The 22,061-nt window shown below is 43.8% G+C and overlaps 1 protein-coding gene across 1 annotated transcript in view; it reads left to right on the forward strand.

Moving 5' to 3' along the window:
• LOC134441308 (stonin-1) overlaps nt 1-21,662 on the forward strand; it is a 23,945-nt gene extending 2,283 nt beyond the window's left edge. The window contains exons 2-4 of the mRNA XM_063191574.1: nt 294-2,323; nt 12,067-12,269; nt 16,230-21,662. Of these exons, the coding sequence (XP_063047644.1) occupies nt 355-2,323; nt 12,067-12,269; nt 16,230-16,295 (2,238 nt within the window). The 5' untranslated portion in view covers nt 294-354 and the 3' untranslated portion in view covers nt 16,296-21,662. The remainder of the gene's footprint in view (nt 1-293; nt 2,324-12,066; nt 12,270-16,229) is intronic.
• The last annotated feature ends 399 nt before the right edge of the window (nt 21,663-22,061 follow it).

Genomic DNA, 22,061 nt, shown 5'->3' on the forward strand with positions numbered 1-22,061 from the left:
AGCAGAAACATTGCTTTACTGACAGGTTAGGGTTGGCCATGGGTATTGGTCAGGGCACAGCAGATCATTTTTGCGTTTAGCAACAGAAATTCAGACACGGCCGGAAAACGGCACAAACTTTGTCAGGTGACAGCTTGAGGAGCATGACTTAACCTGCAAAGGCATCGGACCTTAATGTGGAATGCATTGGCGTGAGATAAATAATGCCTTACATGATATCAGTCTGGTCATTTTCTCTGGTTTTGATGGGTAAGCCTTATTAATGGGTCTGTGCTTTCTCTCTCTCTCTCCAGACTGCAAGTGCACCACGCTGGTTGTGTTCGGAGCTGATGCCCACCCACCGCTGAATGCAGAATGTGCTCGATGAACCATCCGAACAACTGGGTCACCTTCGAGGACGAGGGGACACCCGTCTCCTCCCCTCCCAAGCAGACCTCCTCCACCCCCCGCTCCCTACCTCGACCAAACGGCCTCAAGCTGGTGCTGCCTCCCCTTGGTGGAGAGCAGTCCTGGAGCTTCACCGGTCCCCTCGAGTCTCCACAGATACACTATGGCCTCAACGGCAGCACCTGTGTGCCCAGCAACACCCCCATGTGCACGCCCATCAGAGAGACCCCCTCTAGCGACTCCCCGTTCAACTTCGGGCCCCGGGGCCTGGATCTGTTCAGCAAAGTCTCCAGTTCGCCTCCTTCTTCTTCCACTCTGTCCTCGTCTGGCCTTGGGCAGGCCACCACCACAGTAACCCAGTCCACCTCCGAGAGCTCCAGCCCCTTCCCATCTTTCCAGGACGACCCCGGTCACTGCAACCCCTTCTGGGGCGACGCCACCAGCCAGAACGCGGAGGACTCCAGCTCCTCCTCGGATTCAGAGTCCGGCGGCTCCACCCTGCCGCGCTTCTTCATCCGCACCAAAGAGGGCTACGAGCCACCCCCCGTGACGCACCTGCAGAGCTCCTACTCCTACATCTGCCACAAGCTGGAGAGGCTCCGTGCTGTTGAGGGGCAGGACGTAGACCGCAATGACTCAGAACAGGACAGCAAGGGAAACAACAACAACAACAACACACCAAGCGGGTTGGGAGACGAAAGGGAAGACGACGGTGACAACGTCAATGACAATGAGGGAATTCGCGGGACACTTCTGTCGGTTCCGCGGGGGCTGTTTCGCAGCCAGCGGCGGCACGGCTGGCCACTCATGCTGCGCATCCCGGAGAAGAAGAACCGCATGTCGTCGCGGCAGTGGGGGCCCGTCTACCTGATGCTGCTGCCTGGCGGCGTTCTGCAGCTCTACTACGAGAAGGGCCTGGAGAAGCCATTCAAGGAGTTCCAGCTGCTGCCACACTGCCGCCTGGCAGGCCCCAAGCTGGAGAGCTACGGCGAGCCGCGCAAGATCAGCACGGTGAAGATCGAGCATGTGAGCTACACCGAGCGCAAGCGCTACCATCCGAAGGCCGAGGTGACGCACGAGGCAGAGGCCGAGCAGCTGCTGAAGTTCGGCACCACCGAGCATGCCGACATGGACGACCTGGTGGCGACCCTGGAGGAGGAGCTCCTGAGGCTGCCGCCGCCTCTCCAGCCACGCAAGCACTACGAGGAGCCGGAGATGAGCCTGCAGATCGCTGACCACGTCTGGGTGAAGGTGGACAAGGACGGCGCCGTCTCGGAGCAGGCGTCCGTCACCAAGATCCACTGCCTGGCGTTCCTCAACGACGGCGCGGCCGACTGTTTCCTGGCGCTCAACGATGAGCAGCTGCTCCTGCGAGACGCCAGCTATGCCTCCGCCACCGGGGACGAGGAGGAGGAGGAGGGAGACGCGTGGATGGAGATTGCCGACGTTCACTTCCACAGCTGCGTGCGTGAGGCCGAGTTCCACAGCACGCGCCTGGTGAAGTTCTCGCCACCGGATGCCTGCCGCGTGGAGCTGATGCGCTTCAACACCACGCTGCCGGGCTGCACCGACCTGCCCTTCTCCTTGAAGGCTCTGGTCACCGTGCAGGGCGCATACGTGGAACTGCAGGCCTTTGTCAACATGTGCCCGGCGTTCTTTGGCATTGGAGCGGTGATGTCCGACTGCCAGTCCGTGTGTGAGAATGTTACGGTGCGGGTGCCAGTGCCTGGGGATTGGGTCAAGGTGTCACGCACAGTGTCCCTGCTGCGACAAAGGTCACTCAAGTCACGCATGAACAGGAACGCCTCCTGCCTGGGCTCAGTCAACATGCCAGAGTCCCATCCGGTCATGCAGGTGTCGGTCGGCACTGTTAAGTATGAGAATGTATATGGCGCTATCGTGTGGAGGATCGAGAGGCTACCTGCTAAAAATACGGGTAAGTGGATTTTGAATTACAGAAAGTGGTTTCTAGGGTTATAACGATACACTCAACTCAGGATTCGGTTCATATCACGAGTTTTGACCTACAGTTCAATACACTCCGATATTTTAAAATTTTCTTCTTAAACTAATTAATTTACTTTATCACATTTGCAAGCATTGTAAAAATATTGTTATTATATAAGTTATATAATATACAGTCAATCCGGAAAGTATTCACAGCGCTTCACTTTTTTCACATTTTATTATCTTACAGCCTTATTCCAAATGCTACAAATGAATCTCTGTTGTCAAAATCCTACACAAATTATTCAATTATGACAATGTGAAAAACAAGTTGTCTTGACAGTTTTGAAAATGTATAAAAATAAAAAGCAAAGAAATCAATTTTACAAAAGTATTCACAGCCTTTGCTTAATACTTTGTAGAACCACCTTTGGCAGCATCATCTGGCTAGTCAAGCATGGTTGTGGGACTGACATGGTTTGGCGATGTATGGATGCCGTCATCATTGGAAATCTGAATCACACCTAAAGAAGCATGGATGTCAACATGCACTGCAGATCATGATACTCTCCATAGGATTTCATTCAAAACTGTCTATTTTAACCCATCTATTTTAGCCAGGTGCAGACTCAAAATGTACAATTTCAATGTACTGAAAGGTTGAAACACACACCGATGACCTCCCTTTTAATCCCTTTTCATTTCGAAATGAAAAAATGAATATAGTTGCTGGCAAACGTGGTTCTACAAAGTATTAAGCAAAGGCTGTGAATACTTTTGTAAAAATGATTTCTTTGTTTTTATTATTTCTATACATTTTCAAAACGGTCAAGACAACTTGTTTTTCACATGGTCATAATGGAATAATTTGTGTAGGATTTTGACAACAGAGATTAATTTGTAGCATTTGGAATAAGGCTGTGAGATAATGAAATGTGAAAAAAGTGAAGCGCTGTGAATACTTTCCGGATTGACTGTATAATATTACAGAAATATGACAGTTTACAGGTAGAATAGGTTTCAAGAGACTACTAATATATATTTTTTAAGTTTAAAAATAATGACTTGAAGCTTGAAGCACTACCACATGACATCATGTGGTTGTTTTCAAGGGTAACAGAATTTGAAAGGGCGTATCACAATACTGTCTTCTTGCACCATGATACAATACCATGACTGTCACGATTATCATGATCATCATGACTATGACACGTTACATTATTGTTGCAGCCCTAGTGATTTCATTATTAACTGATGCATTCTCTTAATACTGGTAAAAATGAGCAGTCCCCAATAGTCAATCATGTTGGAGCACTTAAATAGTCCCCAAATTCACATGAATGTCCTCTTAGGTCCCTTGTTTTTTGTGCCACTTTCTTCTGATAAGATTTTGTTACTGTGACTGTCGTTTCAATACTGACTGTTACATTACTTCAGCTGCGCTCGTCTATCCCAGTGGGAAATTCACAAGAATGCTGCTGATGGTGTACCATTTTTCACTCTTACCCTGAGGTAAAACAAAATGTGCTCTAACATACAGTTAAGCTTAGGACTAAAGCCTAATGTATGCATCAGACGCATAGCCTCTGTGTCCATCCATCCTGTGTCTGTGCGCGACCACGCCCCCCCCGCACAGAGGCTCTGCGCGCGTCCTCGAGTGCCTAAAAAAAATCCTGACTATCCGTACGACGGACACGAAGAACACAGACAAAAAGGCACGGTGATTGGTCATCTAGCTACCTCCTTGTTCTAGTGGCAGCACAGTGTCAGTAATTTGCGAGACCAAACCTGTCTATATTCTGTTATCTGTCTATATTCATTGAAACTGGGCTGCCTATTGCCAAATGTGATCTTTTCATGAAAGTTTACGAAGTAATAAACTAATATTTTCTAGTATGGCCCAAGTACAGTCATTTTTGCTGCTAAAAATGGCTATTTCTGGAAATTCAAAATGGCGGACCATGGAGAAGATCGCCCTTTTAATGTATGAAAAGTGCAATTTTCCTAGTCATAATGAATACTTAGAATTTGATGGTTTTGGTAAGTATTCATGAAAAAGGTAACATTAGTGAATGGGTAGCATGAATTCTGGAAACTAAAAATCTTGCACAGTGTACCTTTAAGACATATGGGTCATTTCACGTGAAATCAGACACTTTGGGACCCGACCGACACCGATTTCAATCATACTTGCTGTGCCTGTTTAGTAGCAAGGTAGCACCCCAGAACTGCATTTGTGTGAATCTGACACCAATATTAAAGGAGAAACAGACTAGGAAAGGTTTACATATGAGGGTCGGACATTATACATTCAGCTTTGATTATATCAGTCAGTGTAAGTCACAAAAAGATGTCTGTGGTGTTATTTGAAAGCTCTTTTCCGGCTCTACAAATTACACAAACAGTATGGAATACAACAACCTTCAGAATATGAATTATGGTAAATTGAAAAATTGAAAAATTAAAAATTGAATATCAAAAAACCTTATATTTTAAAATGGCCAGTTCCTTGTCTAAACGTAGCCTACAATGTCATACGTCTCAATCCACACACTTGTGTCAGTACACTGACAGTTAGTACACAGAGTGCACTGAGGTCTTTAGTGTATAGTGTTGTGGAAAAGTTTGACCTCTATACATGGGTTCTAAATTTTTGTTTTCCCCTGGCTGCGCGAACCTAGCTGTGCACAACTGAACCTCTGATTGTTGGAAGCCGCTGTCGGTCAAAAAATTAGCTCACATGGTTGAGTGCCAGTGTCTTGCCCCTCCTTAAAACATTGTGTTTATAAACATGGCGGACCCATGTATGCACTGTGCCCTCGCTGGACGTGACAGCTGAGCATAGCATTAGCTCGCCAAAATATAGGTTGGCTACTGTTTACATTGCACAGCGTCTCATGCTTGTATTTACATTTCCTTCTCCCCAAAGGGCAACTATCACACATACAATACTTGGCGTGGCTTGAAAAGGTTGGCATCTCAGCAACATTACTTACAGAATTAGGAGACTGTTGACCAAACTCTTCTACTGAACTGAAGGCCACGTTTCCTCCGTTTCATTGTGAACATGGTGGCCGTTTAGTGTCCATCCCCATGTCTCAATCCACGCACTTGTGCACTTTGGACACTGTGTTTCAGTGCCTAGGGCGCTCATGCTGAAAATTACGGTTAGTGCACTGAAAGTGCCCGGATGATCCCCTAACAATGGCGGAAAAACACAGTGCTTGAATGACACTGCACACACTAAACGGTCGCCATGTTCACAATGAAATGGAGGAAACGTGGCGTTCAGTTAGTGGAAGAGTTTGGTCAACAGTCTCCTAATTCTGTAAGTAATGTTGGTGGGACACCAACCTTTTCATGCCAACCCAAGTATTGTATGTGTGAGAAATTAATATATCTTTTAATCTCAATTTTTGCATACACGTTTCAATTGGTGCAGTAGTTGCAAAATGAACTGGTCATCCGTAGACAATCAATTTCTTCGGGCATCCTGCAGCATACAGGCCATGTCATATACTGACAGAATATTTATGCCAATGGATTAATATCAATATTAAAGGTAGAGTTTACTTTAGTACTTTATATTCAGAATTTATGAAACGTCGGAAATCTTTATTTTCCATACTTCCATACTTTTCTCTATTTTGTCAGATCAGTAGATGTTCGTTTATTCTTGTAAATATTCATTGAAACATCAAAGTTGTGAATGGACATGCATTTTCAAAATAAATTACAAAAATGGCATATTCCCTTAAAGGTTTTCCTTTAATATATTTAGTAGTTTATTTCCAGAATTGATGTCGCCCATTCACAAACGTTACCTTTTTCATGAATACTTTGCACCACCATCAAATTCTAAGTAGGCCTATTCATTATGACTGGGAAAATAGCACTTTTCATACGTGAAAAAATCCAAGTGTGTGGATTGAGAGACAGGGGAACTCTCACTGGCTGCGTTTACATGAGACACTTAAGTCCGATTTAACTCACTTTAAGTCTGATTAAAACTTAATTCTGCTCTAAAAATATCATGTAAACACTTACCGAACAGGTTTAAGTTTATTCAAATATAAACTTTAGTCCGATTAAAGCGGGTGGTTTATTTCTCTTTTAAATCCGATCAAACACGTTCCTCTGTCATGTAACCTTTTATTCAGAATTACAATAAGTCCGGTTGTTCCACGCATGCTCGTTGGCCACACGATGGCACCAAGACCCCGTGCTCTTTGCTAGTGAGAAAAAATAGCGGCAGTTCCTGTTGATTTCCTAGTTTTGCTTAATTTGAGCACAGATTCTGTAAGAGACCAGATACGCCACTGGTTGATTTCACGGTGTATTTCCGGTTTCCGAAACGAGGCAGGTTTGTATTAGTTCTATGGCAGATTTAGAGCTGAAGGGGCAGTTCCACCCTTATCCACGTGGTGGCCCGGAGACCAGAATGAATGGAGTCCTATGGAGCAAAACCCCTCATGGTGCCTTTATCTCAGTATATGATTTTTTGTCGTGTAATTCGGATGTTGCTTTCGAAAGACTATATATAGAAAATACCTATGGCTGAGTTTTCGATCTTTTGAGCCACGCATATGCTTAAAAAGTGTCTATGATGTCACACCCTTAGCAAAATGCTAGCGAGTAGTGAGCAACAAAAACGCCTCCTGTAACAAATCAAACGGACATATGTGTTTTTTTATTAAACTGTTGAGTGATTATTGAAATCTCCAGAACGACATTCAAATCTGAGCTTTGTTGATGAGACCTGGGTGAAAATTAAGATTTTTAGCATTTAGCTCCATTGGGTCCCATTCATTCTGGTCTCCGAACCATAGAACTAATACAAACTAATACAAACAACTGGTACAATGGGGCTTAATAGCAAGTGGCAAGGCTGTTCTATACGGGCTGTGATTTAAGGTCCCTAAGCAACTATAAATGTTGTCAGGGGGGTTCACTTGCGAAACTAGCTACTAGCCACTAGCCACAAATGGCTAACCCTAATCTGAACAAGTGGAGTTTTCTATTATTATATATTTTTTTATTTTTTATAATTTTTTGCTTTGAAATATTAATATTCAGTTCGAAGCTATAAATAATAAGACCTCGTTTGAGTAGCGTTTTGATTATTTTGCGCCACTAGATTAGGGGTCGACCGATATAGGTTTTTTAATGGCCGATGCGATTCCGATTTTCTTTTCATCACCCTTGGCCGATATCCGATTTCGGATACCCGATATTTGGGGCCGATATGGGTTAAAAGGAAGGTTAAAAAATGACAAATATTCCAGGTCTCAAGTTAAAAATAAACATTCCTTTAACATTATCCAATTTAGGTAGAACTTGTAACATTTAAACACCCACTCTAACAATCAAGTAATGTCTAACAATCAAGTAATAAAAAAATAAAGTGTCTTGGTGCTTTTAAAAAAACCCGAATGACATAAAATAATAAATATTGCGTATTTGCCTAAACCACACGCGTATCGGCCGATACCGATACACTTAAAACATGCAAATATCGGCCCGATACCGATACCGATATATATATCGGTCTATCCTTACACTAGATTATTATATACTGGGTCACAAAGCTCAATTTATGAGCGGTCAAACCCATAAACATTAGCAGGATGCTAGCGAGTACAGGTCGAAATCTTCTTCACTGCCGTAAAACTAGACACCCAACAGATTTGACAATACAGCCGATCATTAAACACCAGCAATAGTGCTTACCAGGAATATTTTGTTGATGATATTTGTGACTGGAAATTGCAGTAGCAATGTATTTAGCATGTGGGCTCCCTTTTGCATTCCATACATTTTCCCACATGAAAGACTTACCAACGCTCGCCAACTAGTGGACACTTAATAGGAACTGCAGTATGCATGCAAAGCTAACTGGCTACAATGGGAACCAATCAGACTGAATCTTCTCCCTGTGTTCTAAATTCTCTGATGTTCTGGCTTCCATATATTGATGTAAAAGTGCCCCACAAAGTAATGTATGGTAGGTTAGTCAGTAAATATAGAAAAAAACAATTGTCTGGGGGTCCTCCCACATAAAAAAAAATATTTCTTAGATGCAATTTCCTGCATTTTAACCAAATCTGGAGAGTCACTATCAGCTAAAAACTTTGACAAAAGACTAAAAACTTTGAACACATAGTGCCCCCTTTCATGCAGATCTGAAATGTAACATATGGTGTGTGTGTGTGTGTGTGTGTGTGTGTGTGTGTGTGTGTGTGTGTGTGTGTGTGTGTGTGTGTGTGTGTGTGTGTGTGTGTGTGTGTGTGTGTGTGTGAGTGTGTGTGAGAGGAGGCCTTATGCCACAAGGTATGGCTTGGATAGGCAACTAGGCTTGTTCACCTAAACATGCTGATAAGGCAACAAATGGGCAACAAATTAGTATGTTTCTCTAAATACAGTAAATATAAAGTAGGCGATAAGATAAAGTGCCATCAGTGCTTAACCACCACAGCTCTAATAACTAAATAAGTAAATAGGCTACACACTATTTAGACATTTAGACATTGTCAGTAGACCTACATCTGAAACAATAAGTGAAAATGCATAATTTCAATTTCTTGAAAAGGCCAGCGCTTATTTGTTTTGCCAAATTGGTAGCTCGAGGACCCATACTTTGTACACCTTTAAGGACCTGTAGGCCTCCATTTTACATTAATAATTTAGAAAGCTACAACATCACAGCATTTTTTGGGAAAAGCTTTAACTTTTGGCTTTAGCAGTTGACTGCTGCTCTTCTGTTTATTCTGTTGCAAATGTCAGGGTGTTTCACTTGGATGCAGGGTGGCACAGTGTAGCCTACTTTTGAAGATAAAATGTGTAGTTCACCAACTCTGAATCACACCATAGTATGTGAGGGGAAACAATTTACATTTAGCAATAAACCAACCTATGTAAAAGCTCCTGCTTCACCGACTCATTTTGTGCTGCTAATCAAACACTCACAGGCAAGAAGGAAAGTAGGCAAGGGGGCGGGTTGCTTGCGAACTCAACAACAGATCAACACGGGGCTCGCTTGACTGGGAATGACAGATAAACAGCTGTTCATGGCGGCTAGAGGAGACACATGGTGCATCTTAAGTTCAATTTTACACTTTGGAAATTAGTACACTGCACTACGGTTCGACGAGACCAGCATCCCGTTGCACTAAAATAACGATGCATGCACTTTTTGGGCTATGTTAGGGAGCTATAGTGCCATACCGGTGGCTCTAGAAGCGCACTGATACCGTACATTCAGACAGTAAATACATCAAGTAAACCAACGAAAACACTTCTGAGACTCATATCTTGTGCGTGATTGTATTCTCAAACACTTCAGCTACGGTTGTGCAAGGTGTTTCAAATCAAGTCAATTTGTGAGTGCGGTGAGCAACCAACCCCCACAATCGAGCCCCACGTTGATCTCGCACACCGTGCACTTCAAAAGAACGCAGCTGCGCGTCAACTTGCTAACAGGCTCCACACACCTCAGGCATCGCGTATGAAGTCATCATCATAATAAATTAGGGAAATTAAGTCATGTCGTACGCTCAAAAAACAATCTCGCGTTCATTATAACACACACAGTCTATTCATGTCCACAGCACAACCAATCTTCAATGTCAACACCCTGACCCATCAACAAAAGGCACCACGACAAACTTGAGCATGTTCATGTTAAAAGGCTACCCACAGCATAATAATTAGATGAATCTTCCCTTAAAGCAGAATCACGAGTAGTTTTTCATGCAAGCTAGTTCCATTAAAAGCCCGGGGTGGTTGACATGATGAAGATATTTTGTCCCAGTGTAACTACTTGAAGCTGCTACCCATCTGAAGTTGAATATTTCCACAATGCAGCGATTGCAAACGGCTCAGCTATTGCCTGTCATCTGAACCGTGTTTCTTGCTACTTCTCCGCATTATTTTTAATAATAAAGACTGCCATGTTTTCTTTCCGATACGGCTAGAGTTTGAACAAGCCTTGCCTTGCTAGTTGTTGCTATCATATAGCCTACTTTAGGCAGGAAGGCTACTACCTGAATTGTAACAATTTTTCATGTTGGCCGCTGATTGGCTTAAGTATTCCCGCCATGGCGAAAAGCTCTGCTTTTGCTTTCCATTGACAGTCTATACAATAGATAATACGCAAGCACCAACTTCTACATTGACAGCGTTGAGGGTAAGACAGGCAGATACAAAGCGTGCCTACCCTGGCTCTGCCTGGCATTCGAAAGCAGAGCCTTCAGCTACCAGCCAAGGCTGAGCGACGCGTTCCCATGGCAACCTGTCCAAGCCTGAGTGCTTTGCTTCGTGCGATAACTTGGGGTTTTGATCGCTCCGGTTAATGTAGCCTAGTTTTAACAGCTAATTTCTTCTGAATCTATGTTTTTGTTGTGCATGTGAACTCTCAAGAATAGTTTTTAAAACACATGTTAGTTTTCATTTTAAAAAAATGTATCCTAGGGTAGGCAGTGCCTACCCTGCCTACCCTGAGCGCACGTCTCTGCTCCACATCACCCTTTGACCACTCGTTTTTCTAAGCTAGGTGGGTAAGCTAACTGGCATCTTGAAAGAACCAGACCATAGGGCAGTCCCAAGCTTTGAAAGCGTGAAAAAAAGTGAAAGCCCCATTGGGAAACTCCAACTCCCATTGTCATTGTGACACTGCCCTCCACATCGCACAAGTGAACACTGCGCACAATAATATTGCATTTATGCCTCACATGTGCAAGGGGGCAGCCCTCAGTGGCGCCCCATGGGGAGCAGTGCGGTGGGACGGTACCATGCTCAGGGTACCTCAGTCATGGAGGAGGATGGGGGAGAGCACTGGTTGATTACTCCCCCCACCAACCTGGCGGGTCGGGAGTCGAACCGGCAACCTCTGGGATGCAAGTCTGACGCCCTAACCACTCACCCATGACTGCCTTTGAGTCCGACCAAAGGCATTAATTTTCGGGCAGAAGATTAGCCTGGTCCTGTAACCTGTCCTGGTAGTCCTGGAGGTGCAGCGTCCACGCCCCCGCGCCTTATTTGGCTCGCTCAGCATGTGCATCCTCAGTCCAATCGCAATGCTTTCTTTTCCCCAGACGTTTAATCAGATTTAAGTGAAAGTGCCATGTATACACATCACAAAATAACTCTTAATCCGATCTATTTAAAGCTCATTTATTAAATTGGACTTAAAAACATGTAACGGTAGTCACTGTCATTGTGACACAGCACTCCACAACACACACTGCACACAACGAAATTGCATTTATCATGAAGGCGCCCCCCAATGGCGCCCCAACAGAGCAATGCGATAGGACGGTACCATGCTCAGGGTACCTCAGTCATGGAGGAGGATGGGGGAGAGCACTGGTTAATTACTCCCCCCTATTACTAATTAGCTGAATACCCGGAGTAAAAAATCCTGAGCACATAAATATGTGGCAGGGCTTTTACTTAATTAACTGGGATATCTATCCCTGGCTTCCAACAACCAGTTTTTATTTTGTTTTCTGAGGTTTTTGCTGAGGAATAGAAGGGAAGGAGGGTGGGGTTGCACAGTGAGCTTTCACTATTTTCTTGTATTGATATATTTTGATTATACTTCATCTGTGCTACTGTCTCTGGGACTGTGTTTTTGCATTTTGTCTTGGTGATATAATTTTATTACTAAATTGTACACAAAAAAGATTTTTGCCACATGACTTGGCACTTACCCATGTGATGACATCATTGCAGCACTGAACCAGCCGCACTCCTTCTCCTGCAAGCTGGAGCTGGGCTCGGACCAGGAGATCCCGGTGGACTGGTACCCCTTTGCCACCGTGGAGTATGAGGTGCCGGAGGCTGTGGCATCCCAAACCAGGGTCCGCTCTTTGGGCACAGAGAGCGACATCCAGCCTCAGAAGCACATCAGCAGCAGGGCCTACTATCACTGCCAGGTGAGTACATGAGAGGGGGTGTGTGTGTGTGTGTGTGTGAGAGAGAGAGAGAGAGAGAGGATTTCATTGTGATTGTGAATGAACATGACCTTATTACTGGGACAGTGTCACAATGCACCCTGTGAGTGCATCATCACAGCGTCTAAAATGACAGACGCCATTCTTTGCCTGCGCTACATCCTTTGGTCATGAACTTTGGTGCTACATCATGTTTCATGAATGTTGTGTTTACTGTCAAGCCTAGCAGTTTTTACATGGGTGCACACATGGTTAGTTTGCTAGCTTCACAGGTAAATGGAATCAAATTGAGTATTTGTGAGTGTCTAGAGACACCAAGTGTTACCAAGTGCTAGTAGGGTGGCCATCGGTCCGTTTTTACGACCTGTTTACAACGTCCGTGTGTCCCTCTCTTTGTCTTTCCTCTCCTCCGCCTTGTGCTTATGGCCTCGAGATGCAAGGCAACGTCAGTGGGTATTTCTCAAAACCTAGGGCGTACACTTCCAAGTGTGCTCAGCCTAATTAGTCACGCCCAGTGATTGGATACTCTTTGATGAACTCAATGGAGTATCCAATCACTGGGCGTGACTAATTAGGCTGAGCACACTTGGAAGTGTGCGCACTAGGTTTTGAGAAATACCCAATGACACAAACTAGACTGACAGTCCGTCGTGTTTCCGATACCTGCGGCCGCCATGTTACTCAAGATTTTACTCCAGACTTCGCACAGCAAATTAACTGTATTGCTGTACTGGCAACGCATAGTGCAAGCAAGTTTGTCCGCTAAATGCATTTACAAGGAGGGCTCTCACAACTTTGCAACCAGTGCAAAGAAAGCGTCTTTCTGCACGGACGCTCTCTGTCTGTATTTTGAGCTCGTGTTGTTGCTATGATTATCCAAGGGTCTGCAGGGGGGAAAATGCTGACAGAAGCCGCCTCTCGTTTTAAAAGACTGCTGATAAACACACTCCAGTCCTGACCTTAACTTCGAGTAAAGTACATCAAATAAATTGTAGGCTATACATGCATGCATACATGACTTCCCAATATGCATGTAAAAAAATATTGACGTGAGTCGTGAGATATGAACTTTTAAATCACGAAATTTCCTCGTGCAGGGTGAGCAGGAGCTTAATACCCACGAGTGAAAATATCGCACAGTGTATGCCCGGCTTTAGTCGAGGTAAGATGACAGCGCAGCTCAGTGATTTCTGCCTACTGTTTAGAATGACACGAAGTCGGGAAGTGACACAAAGGCGAAGAGTCACCGAGTTGAAGCCACGGGTACTACGCAAGGATGGTAGGTTAGTAGGGTGGCCATCGGTCCGTTTTTACGACCTGTTCACGACATCCGTGTGTCCCTCTCTTTGTCTTTCCTTTCCTCCTAGCCTTTTGCTTATGGCCTCGAGCTGCGAGGCAACGTCATTGACGCAAACTAGACCTTGATAGTCGGTCGAGTTTCCAATATCTGCGGCCGCCATGTTACTCCAGATATAACCCCTCGCCCAGTGAATTAACTGTGTATTGCTGTCGCCTTATGTCGGGGAAATCTCCGTGCAATAGCCCTATATGAAGTTCATTAACTGACTGTATGAAACTTAAATAAGGCAACTATATTATTGCCTGCTGTCTGTTTCCTATTTTTTCCTGCACTGGTGGCACTTATGTAGACCTCCTTGGTGGCAACGCATAGTGCAATTAATTAACGATACGAGGGTTCTCACAACTTTGCAAACAGGGCAAAGAAACGTCTTTCTGCACGGGCGCTGTCTGTATTTTGAGCTCGTGTTGTTGGTTATCCAGCGTCTGCATGGAAAAAAAGGTTGACAGAAGCGGTTTGCCTCCCTTAAAACACCACTGATAATACTTCTGACCAACTTTGAGTAAAGTAAATCAAATTAATTGTTGGCTATTAGGCTAACGAATGCACGACTACCCAAAATACATTTAAAAAAAAAAAAATGAAATAGCCTACACAGACAACAACGGAAGGATTTGTCTATCGTAACCTGCCGTCTCTGATACAATATTAAGTTAGTGGTGATGACTCATTTATCGGAGTGAGGTAATGAAATCTTCCCCCAAAAAATGTTGTTTTACACGTAAAACTGTTGTTGGCAGCTGAGTTAGTCTGAGGTAAAATGGCAGCGCTGTTCCCTGATTTCTGCCTACAGTTTAGAATGCCAACTTCACAATTTTCTCCGCGGAGGCGGGGATTCGGCAAGTCGAAGCAATGGGTGCGCGCGAGGACGCTAGGTTAGAAAGTTAAGGGGCGGGGTTGTCCGGCCGAAGTCCGGACAGCTGGTCACCCTATAGGTTAGATAGTTAAGGGGCGGGGTTGTCCGGCCGAAGTCCGGACAGATGGTCACCCTATTTGCTAGATAGCTTGAAATCTTTTGTTTTCCCAGTTTCACAGCATTTTCTTGAGTGGCAAAGGAGTGCATGGCTATGTCTCAAATCACGCACTGACAGTCAGTGCACACAGTGCACTGAGGTCTTTAGTGCATAGTGTCGTGGAAAAATTTGAGCACTACTGTTTACACTGCACAGCGTCTGGTGCTTATATTTCCATTTCCTTCACCCCAAAGGATAACAATCACACATACAATACTTTGGTTGGCATGAAAAGGTTAGTGTCCCAAAGTCCCATCAACATTACTTACAGAATTAGGAGACTGTTGACCAAACTCTTCTACTGAACTGAATGCCACATTTCCTCCGTGTCATTATCAACATGGCCGCCGTTTAGTGCGTGCAGTGTCCATCATTCAAGCACTGCATTTTTCCGCCATTGTTAGGGGATCATCCTGGCACTTTCAGTGCACTGGCTCAACTGAAATTTTCAATGTGGGCGCCCTAGGCACTGAAAAACAGTGCCCGAAGTGCACAAGTGCGTGATTTGAGACACAGCCCATGTTTGAACTGAGAATGTGATTTAGTAGGGTGGGTGTGGCCCTGTGCCCAAATGAAATGTATGTGTTTTTAAAAGTCAAATTGCACTGATGATGTTAAGAAGGCCTGAAGTAATGATTATGTATACCATTTTAAGTGTTTCTAGTTTATGTAGCTTGCCTGTGTAAATCACCCCTGGATTTTGTACCGAATGGAATGGTCCACTCATTAGGGGAGACAGGTGCCCTTTATAATGGGGAGAGTTTCAATTGTCTGGGAAGCTCCATGGAAAGAAGACGTGCGTCTTTGAGCTCCAGAACCTCAGCTGTGTGAGGATATTTGAGTCTGTGACTCTGCCATGTAGGCTATTTTTTGTTGCTTTGGCTGATACTAGTCTAGTTGTTTTGTACATTTTGTAAATAGTCCTTAGTATTTTCTGTTCTCATTTTCTTTGGGTTTCTTTAATTTTGTCACTGGCTCACTGCCTCTCACTTGTGGACTCTGAAAATAAATGGTAAAAATCCACCTCTTCCCTCTGCCGTATCTGTGTGCCAGTCTTAAAGTGGTGGTTCGCTATTTTAGACATTAAGCCCTGTTTGTGTGACTTCTGGGCCACCTCTGACCACTCGGTGAGTTTCATGTCTCTGCAAACGAAAGTTTAATGCCATTTTATGATCGATTGCTTGAGTGCTTCATTGGAGTCAATGTAAAAGTGGGGGGGCTGCAGTCTTGAATACCCAAATGCTCCGTTCAGCACCAAATGTCAAAATTGTGATGAGAACATCTCTACTTCACCCCAGAAGTCACACAAACAGGGCTTAATGTCTAAAATAGCGAACCACCACTTTAAGACCCCTTGACACTCTACATTATAACAGACAGTTAGGGTACATCTTTTTACTGAAAAATTGTTCAGATAACTGGTAATTGTGAAACTGCTAAAACCTTTTTTTATTTACTGCATGTTTTTTCTGTATTCTGTGTTCATCAAAGTCCTGCTGTTTAACTAACCTCTGTTATCATGCTGTTGCCTGCTATATTTACAAAAAAAGTGTCTCGTTCTCCGTACAGGTGGAGATTGAGAAGAAGTGGATTGAAACGGAGACTCAGAAACAGTCGAGCTGCATGATGCAGTGAAGCTTCATCAGTAGCAGCAGCAGTAGCAGTAGCCTCGGAAGCAGCATGGGAAGACTGCTGAGGCGGATCCTTACATGAACACTTAAGTTAAAGGGGCATTCCACCGGTGGAGACATGAATATGTATTGAAAGTGGGTCATATATGTAGTACAATAGTAGCATAACTTTCTAATTTGGTGCCTTCTTGGCAGAGAAAAGGCAGAAAATGACTTTTTAGTGCTTGTGGATTTGTGACAACAATCCCCATAATGCATTGCAATGCTCAAGTTCCACAGGCCACACCCAGGCAGCTCTGCCAGTAGCCCCATACGACTTCTGTTGCTGTCGATCAACATTGACGAAGCACGTGAGCGAGAACTTGTTGTCACGATGTGGGTGTTATTAAATACAGCGCATTTAAAGTCGGCCACAAATATGAACGAGACGATGAGCTCGCACCAGTTTGCTCTACTAACGCACCATGTGTGAGGAGTGGGGGGACAGGCAGTAAGGAGGAGCTGAAGTGGGGAACTGCGCAAACTGGTGGAGGGGTGTGAGACAAGACTCATATACACACGTGAGTGAGTTGTTGACCAACCAGTTCATGGGCGCGTGACCTCGGAGGCAGTCTGCAGACGAGCGTTGAAGGGGATAAGCAACTGCAGAGGTTGCAAGATCTGACTGCAGTCGCATTCATCCCGCGATAGTTTGACACCATGTGACATGTCACCTCGTCAACGCAACATTGACGAAATTTCGAAGTTTGACAGGAAATCTAACCGTCATGCACATGCAGCATTTTCATCCAGGGTGCATTGCTGTCTAAATGCGCATGCATGCGTTGACGACAAGTCGATCGCACCTAGTGACTTACTGGAGCCTCAATGCCAGTGATTTCAAAAGCACTGGCACACTGATCTGTGATAGGTCTGTTATCGCGTTAGGTCCAACCCCCTATAGGCGGGGTTGAAAGGGTGGGAAAAAGGCTTGTAGTCTCAACAGAAATCCACCTCTCTTACACTTCCTCCTACAATGATGCGAAATGACGATTTTTACATCATTGTAGGAGGAAGTGTTAAGAGATTAATACAGATTTCTCCTGTCTCAGGGGGAATTGAGAGAGGGTTGCACGACCATTCAAAAGTATGACTGGGTGATTAGCAATGGAAAGCCTAATGCAAATGGGTGGAGTGTCCCTTTAACTCAGTCATGGAAGTAAGCTCCTTCAAAAAGTCGAGAATCCCAAGAAAGCCGACCTAAAACCCAGGGAAGGTGGGAGTGAACATTTGGTGACGCAATGTCAGATCGATTATCGAGGTTGATCTCTGGCGGAAGTATACAACAACGAGTTCCCGAGCTAATGTTTTGTGTGACGACACACGCATCATCAACATGGCGCCCATGCATGGAACTAGCATGTAAACAGTATCATAAATGCTAAAATATCATCTTGTAATCACTATCAACAACACCAGTTGATGTCATTCAATTGCAGATGCACATATGTCAGTCATGCTGGTCTCTGACTGTTTAATTTAGCCAACTTAAGCTAAAATGATATGTTGTGGGTGTGGAGGTTCAAGTGGAGGTGAAAATATGAAAAGAGAACCAAAACAAAAGACGGATGAATCCCGATTGTTCCGGGATCAGTGGCGTTCACTCGCCAAAGTCCAGAACTCGGTTGTCAGATGAGCAGTGTCGTCAGCTGTCTCGAGAGGTCCCGAGATCGTGAAGGCAACATAAGATTTAGGCTAATCCCATTGACCTCTGTTTTTCCTCCATTTTTATAAAAAAGATGGCGGCGCATGGTGCCTTTGACACACAGATCCCCATTGACATGGTTCCAAAATAGTTCCAGGAAATGAGCGTTGAACACAGTGCAGTGAAGGTAAACGTAATTCATTTTCACATCAGCTTTGCTTGTTATACAGTGGTTCTACATTAGTCACTAGCAAAAAAGAAAGCTGCTGCCTATTGTTTGAATATACGTGAATCATGTCATCAACCGACGTCCTGTACCCTGGTTGTCACAACTCTGAATTCCATGGCTCTGAGTAGACTTATAGAAGAAAACAGTTGGAAAGGCTTTAAAATCTTATCTCTACGACTTACTTCAGTTGTAAGTACGTCTGGGAAGACTGCTTAACAGGAACATCTCTAAAATGGACAGTAGACCAGGGGTGGGGAACCTATGGGTGCATCCTAATATGCGGACTGGCTCCTCCCTTGTATGCTTGTGGCCTCGCGATGACGTCACTGACGACAGTGTATTTCAATTTTCAATATCTCACAAAAGCACGATTCTAATTTAATTTTCTCATTTGCAATCTGTATGGTGAATGAAAAATAGTCCCCCAAAAGTTGTTGTGGCTAGGCTGACAGCGGGGAAACTTTGTTGTTTTTTCCACATAGGCGGGGCATAGGGATGCAATTTATCAACTAATTCATTAATCGTTTGTTGATTGACCTTATCGATCGACTTACGATTCACTGGTAAGCAGCGTTTTTCCCTTGAAATCTCAGTTTCCTGAAAAAAACTACTAAATCTAAAAATGTAAATAAAAAATCAAGATACATTTCTAAATTTGAATGTTTAAATCCAAAGGTGATTTAAATATTCCCACTATTCCATACCCCTCTTCACACACACTTTTCACATGCCCATTTCACCTGGGTCTCTTGTCAGTCGAATTGGCGATTAATCGTGATTAAGATGTTTTAATCAATTAACACATGAATCGATTAAAGTTGATTAATCGATTAATTGTTTGCATCCCTAGTGGGGCATCAGCGAAACCAAAAGCACAGGTCAAGGCTTGCAGCCGTCTTATCTGGCCCTCCGACATAATGTTATGCAGTTTCACATGAAATAATGATGTATTTCTGAAAGCAATGTTAGAAATTACATTTGCAATAGAGCCAAGTTATATTTTCAGGGGACCTAGTGAAGCTGGGGTCTGTTGCAAAGGTTTAGGCAGTCAAAATAGGCCTGAAGTGTAAGGGGATTAGCCGGTGGGCCTGGAATCATAGCTCCTCAAGAAAATTAGTCTTTTTCTCACTCTTGAGTGGCAACTTGATTTTGCTAATATAACCTCCTGACAGTATGTGTAAAGCAATATTCTGGCTGTTGCCACCCTGAAAATGTTCATTTTTCACACAAAGCACAGTCAATGAGATGTCTCCGCCCATCAAAGTTGAAAAGGGAATATTTATCCGCATATCGTGTTTTTTTCATAGGCAGATAATTCGCCTAATGGTTGAAACAACATAGTCATTTTCTCCTGGCCAATTTTTTGTTACTGGAAAAAATAACACAGCTTGCACTTCTTTACTGACATAGTTTTACCCTAACTTCTCTTGATAGAAAGGGCATCCTTTAATAACCATTTCAAATCACGGTAACCAAGGTTCTGTGAATAAACTAAATAGAATTGAAGATATCACATGTGAGCAATACAAAACTATCCATTGTGGTAAATCATAATGACGAGACTCTTGCATGGTGTCAATCTTCCTATAATTAAAAGGACACACCGTGCCATTTTGATAACATATTGCTTTTTTAAAAGATATTTTTTGGTCTTTTCGCCTTTATTCCTGATAGTACAGTGCAGATGGTGACAGGAAGCAAGTTGGGAGAGGGAGACAGGGAAGGTTCGGCAAAGGACCCGGGCCAGGAATTGATGTGGGTTGGCCACATAGCAAACGAGTGCCCTACCATTTGTGCCACAGTAGGGCCAATAACACATTTGTAAAAGCCATCTTTTACACTGAACACTTGTTTGCACATCAATGACATTGCTTCTCTACTGTAGTCTTTCCATAGTTCATAATTCGCTCGCTGTTATGTTTTTGAGCGAACAATCAACCTGTCATCTCATTGCTCTTTTGCTTTGAGGGGACAGGTTCTCTTCTTTTTAACATTTCTCTCTCACTGCCTAATGAAGGTCGGACAACCAAACACTAACAGCAAAAAAGAGCACTTCTAAAAATTTGAGGGAAATATTTTTTTGCACGTAGACTACCATCAAATCCACTTGCCATCAAATCTGACAGGGTCATCCCTATGTTCCCCGGGTCCTATGTTCCCCGCAACCGGGGAACTTGGGACCCTTTTTCAGACAAGGGTTCTATGCTCCCCGCTACTTCCAAGTAGACTGCTGCCACATAGCAAAGCGCAGGTTGTTGTTGCACCTGTGACAGGTTAGGTTTAGTTTTGGTCAGGGCACAAATTTACAACTCAGAAACATTGCATTACTGACAGGTTAGGTTTTGGGAAGGGCACAATTTGAAAACTCTGAAACATTGCATTACTGACAGGTTAAGTTTAGGGATGGTTTTGGGAAGTGTTAAATACAATGTGGGGAACATAGAACCCTTTTTTTATTTTTTAGAAAAGTTCCCCGGTCCTATACAAAGATTGGGGAACATAGGACCCGGGGAATATAGGACTTGGGGAACGTAGGTATGCTCCCAGTCTGGTAGCTCCGGGTAGCATGCGTGTGCTAGCTGCATTCTGCCCCATTGACTTTGCATTGAAGTGACGTGACACGGGCGGCTAGTTTTTGTTATGATTTTGTATAAATCAATGTGCAAGTTTCGAGGGTGGCCACAGCCAAAATATTGAGTAATGAGTTGTCAGGGGTTTATATAAGCAAAAATAAAGTTGCCAGTCGCTACTACAAACAAACGAGATATCATGGTGTGCAATATACCACGGCCCTTGGAGGACTTTATAAAATTTGAACTGGCCCCTTGAATATAAAAGGTTGCCCACCCCTGCAGTAGATGGATAGAGGGAAACAAAGTTGGAGAGGCTTTAAAACTATTTATGTAGGACTTACTTATGTAGTAAGTACCTGTTGAAAGACTGCTTAACATGGGCCCTCCATAGACGGAGACAAACCTAGTTAGACAGGCTTTTTAAAAGTGCCTGTTGGACTTGCTTGAGTAGTAACACTTTTATCAAAAAACATCACAAAACACCAATCTGTTCTTTAACCAATTGTATTTCTCCAGCATGAATTCAGGATGTACGTATGTTACATGATGACGATACAGTACCACAAAACTGTTGGTTGTTGTTGGTCTGGTAAACCAGCGCCTGGTAACTTCACTTCACTCTGTACACATCTGTACACACTCTGTATACTACATGGTCTAGCTTCTGTCTACATTGGTAGAGTATGGTCTGAACTGGTGTAATTTTACCCAACATATTAACTTTTGATGAAGGTATCAAACATATTTGAATTGTATTGTGTAGGCAGGAGGAACGTTTAGTGATCTTGTCAACTGTGTACGGAATTTGAATTGCAGTACACAGGGCCGCTCACATGTTTGGCCAGGCCAGTGACAAAGTCATCTGAAAAGGACCCCCCCACACACACACACGCACACACACACACACACACACACACACACACACACACACACACACACACACACACACACACACACACACACACACACCTACTGCATGTAATGCAGGCTCAATTCTGGGGCCCCTCTCTCCTTATCCCCTTATCTCCACCCATGGGGATCTCATCCTACCGAAGGCAAAAACGGGCGAAAAAAGTGTTGAGTTCAGTACACCTCCTGATAGAAAATATTCCTTTTTACAAACAAGCTAGATTCTTCGTTTCTGATTCTGCTTTTGGGTATGAAATGAGATGTTATGAGGGACTGGTTTACCAAGCTTTAAGTTGTTGCCCATTATACAATATACAGAGGTGGACAAATTGAACTGACAGACTAAAATTCCTGCCTAGTTTTTCCTTCTGTCTG

The sequence above is a fragment of the Engraulis encrasicolus genome, chromosome 24 (assembly GCF_034702125.1).
Source record: "Engraulis encrasicolus isolate BLACKSEA-1 chromosome 24, IST_EnEncr_1.0, whole genome shotgun sequence".
Classification (NCBI taxonomy): domain Eukaryota; kingdom Metazoa; phylum Chordata; class Actinopteri; order Clupeiformes; family Engraulidae; genus Engraulis; species Engraulis encrasicolus.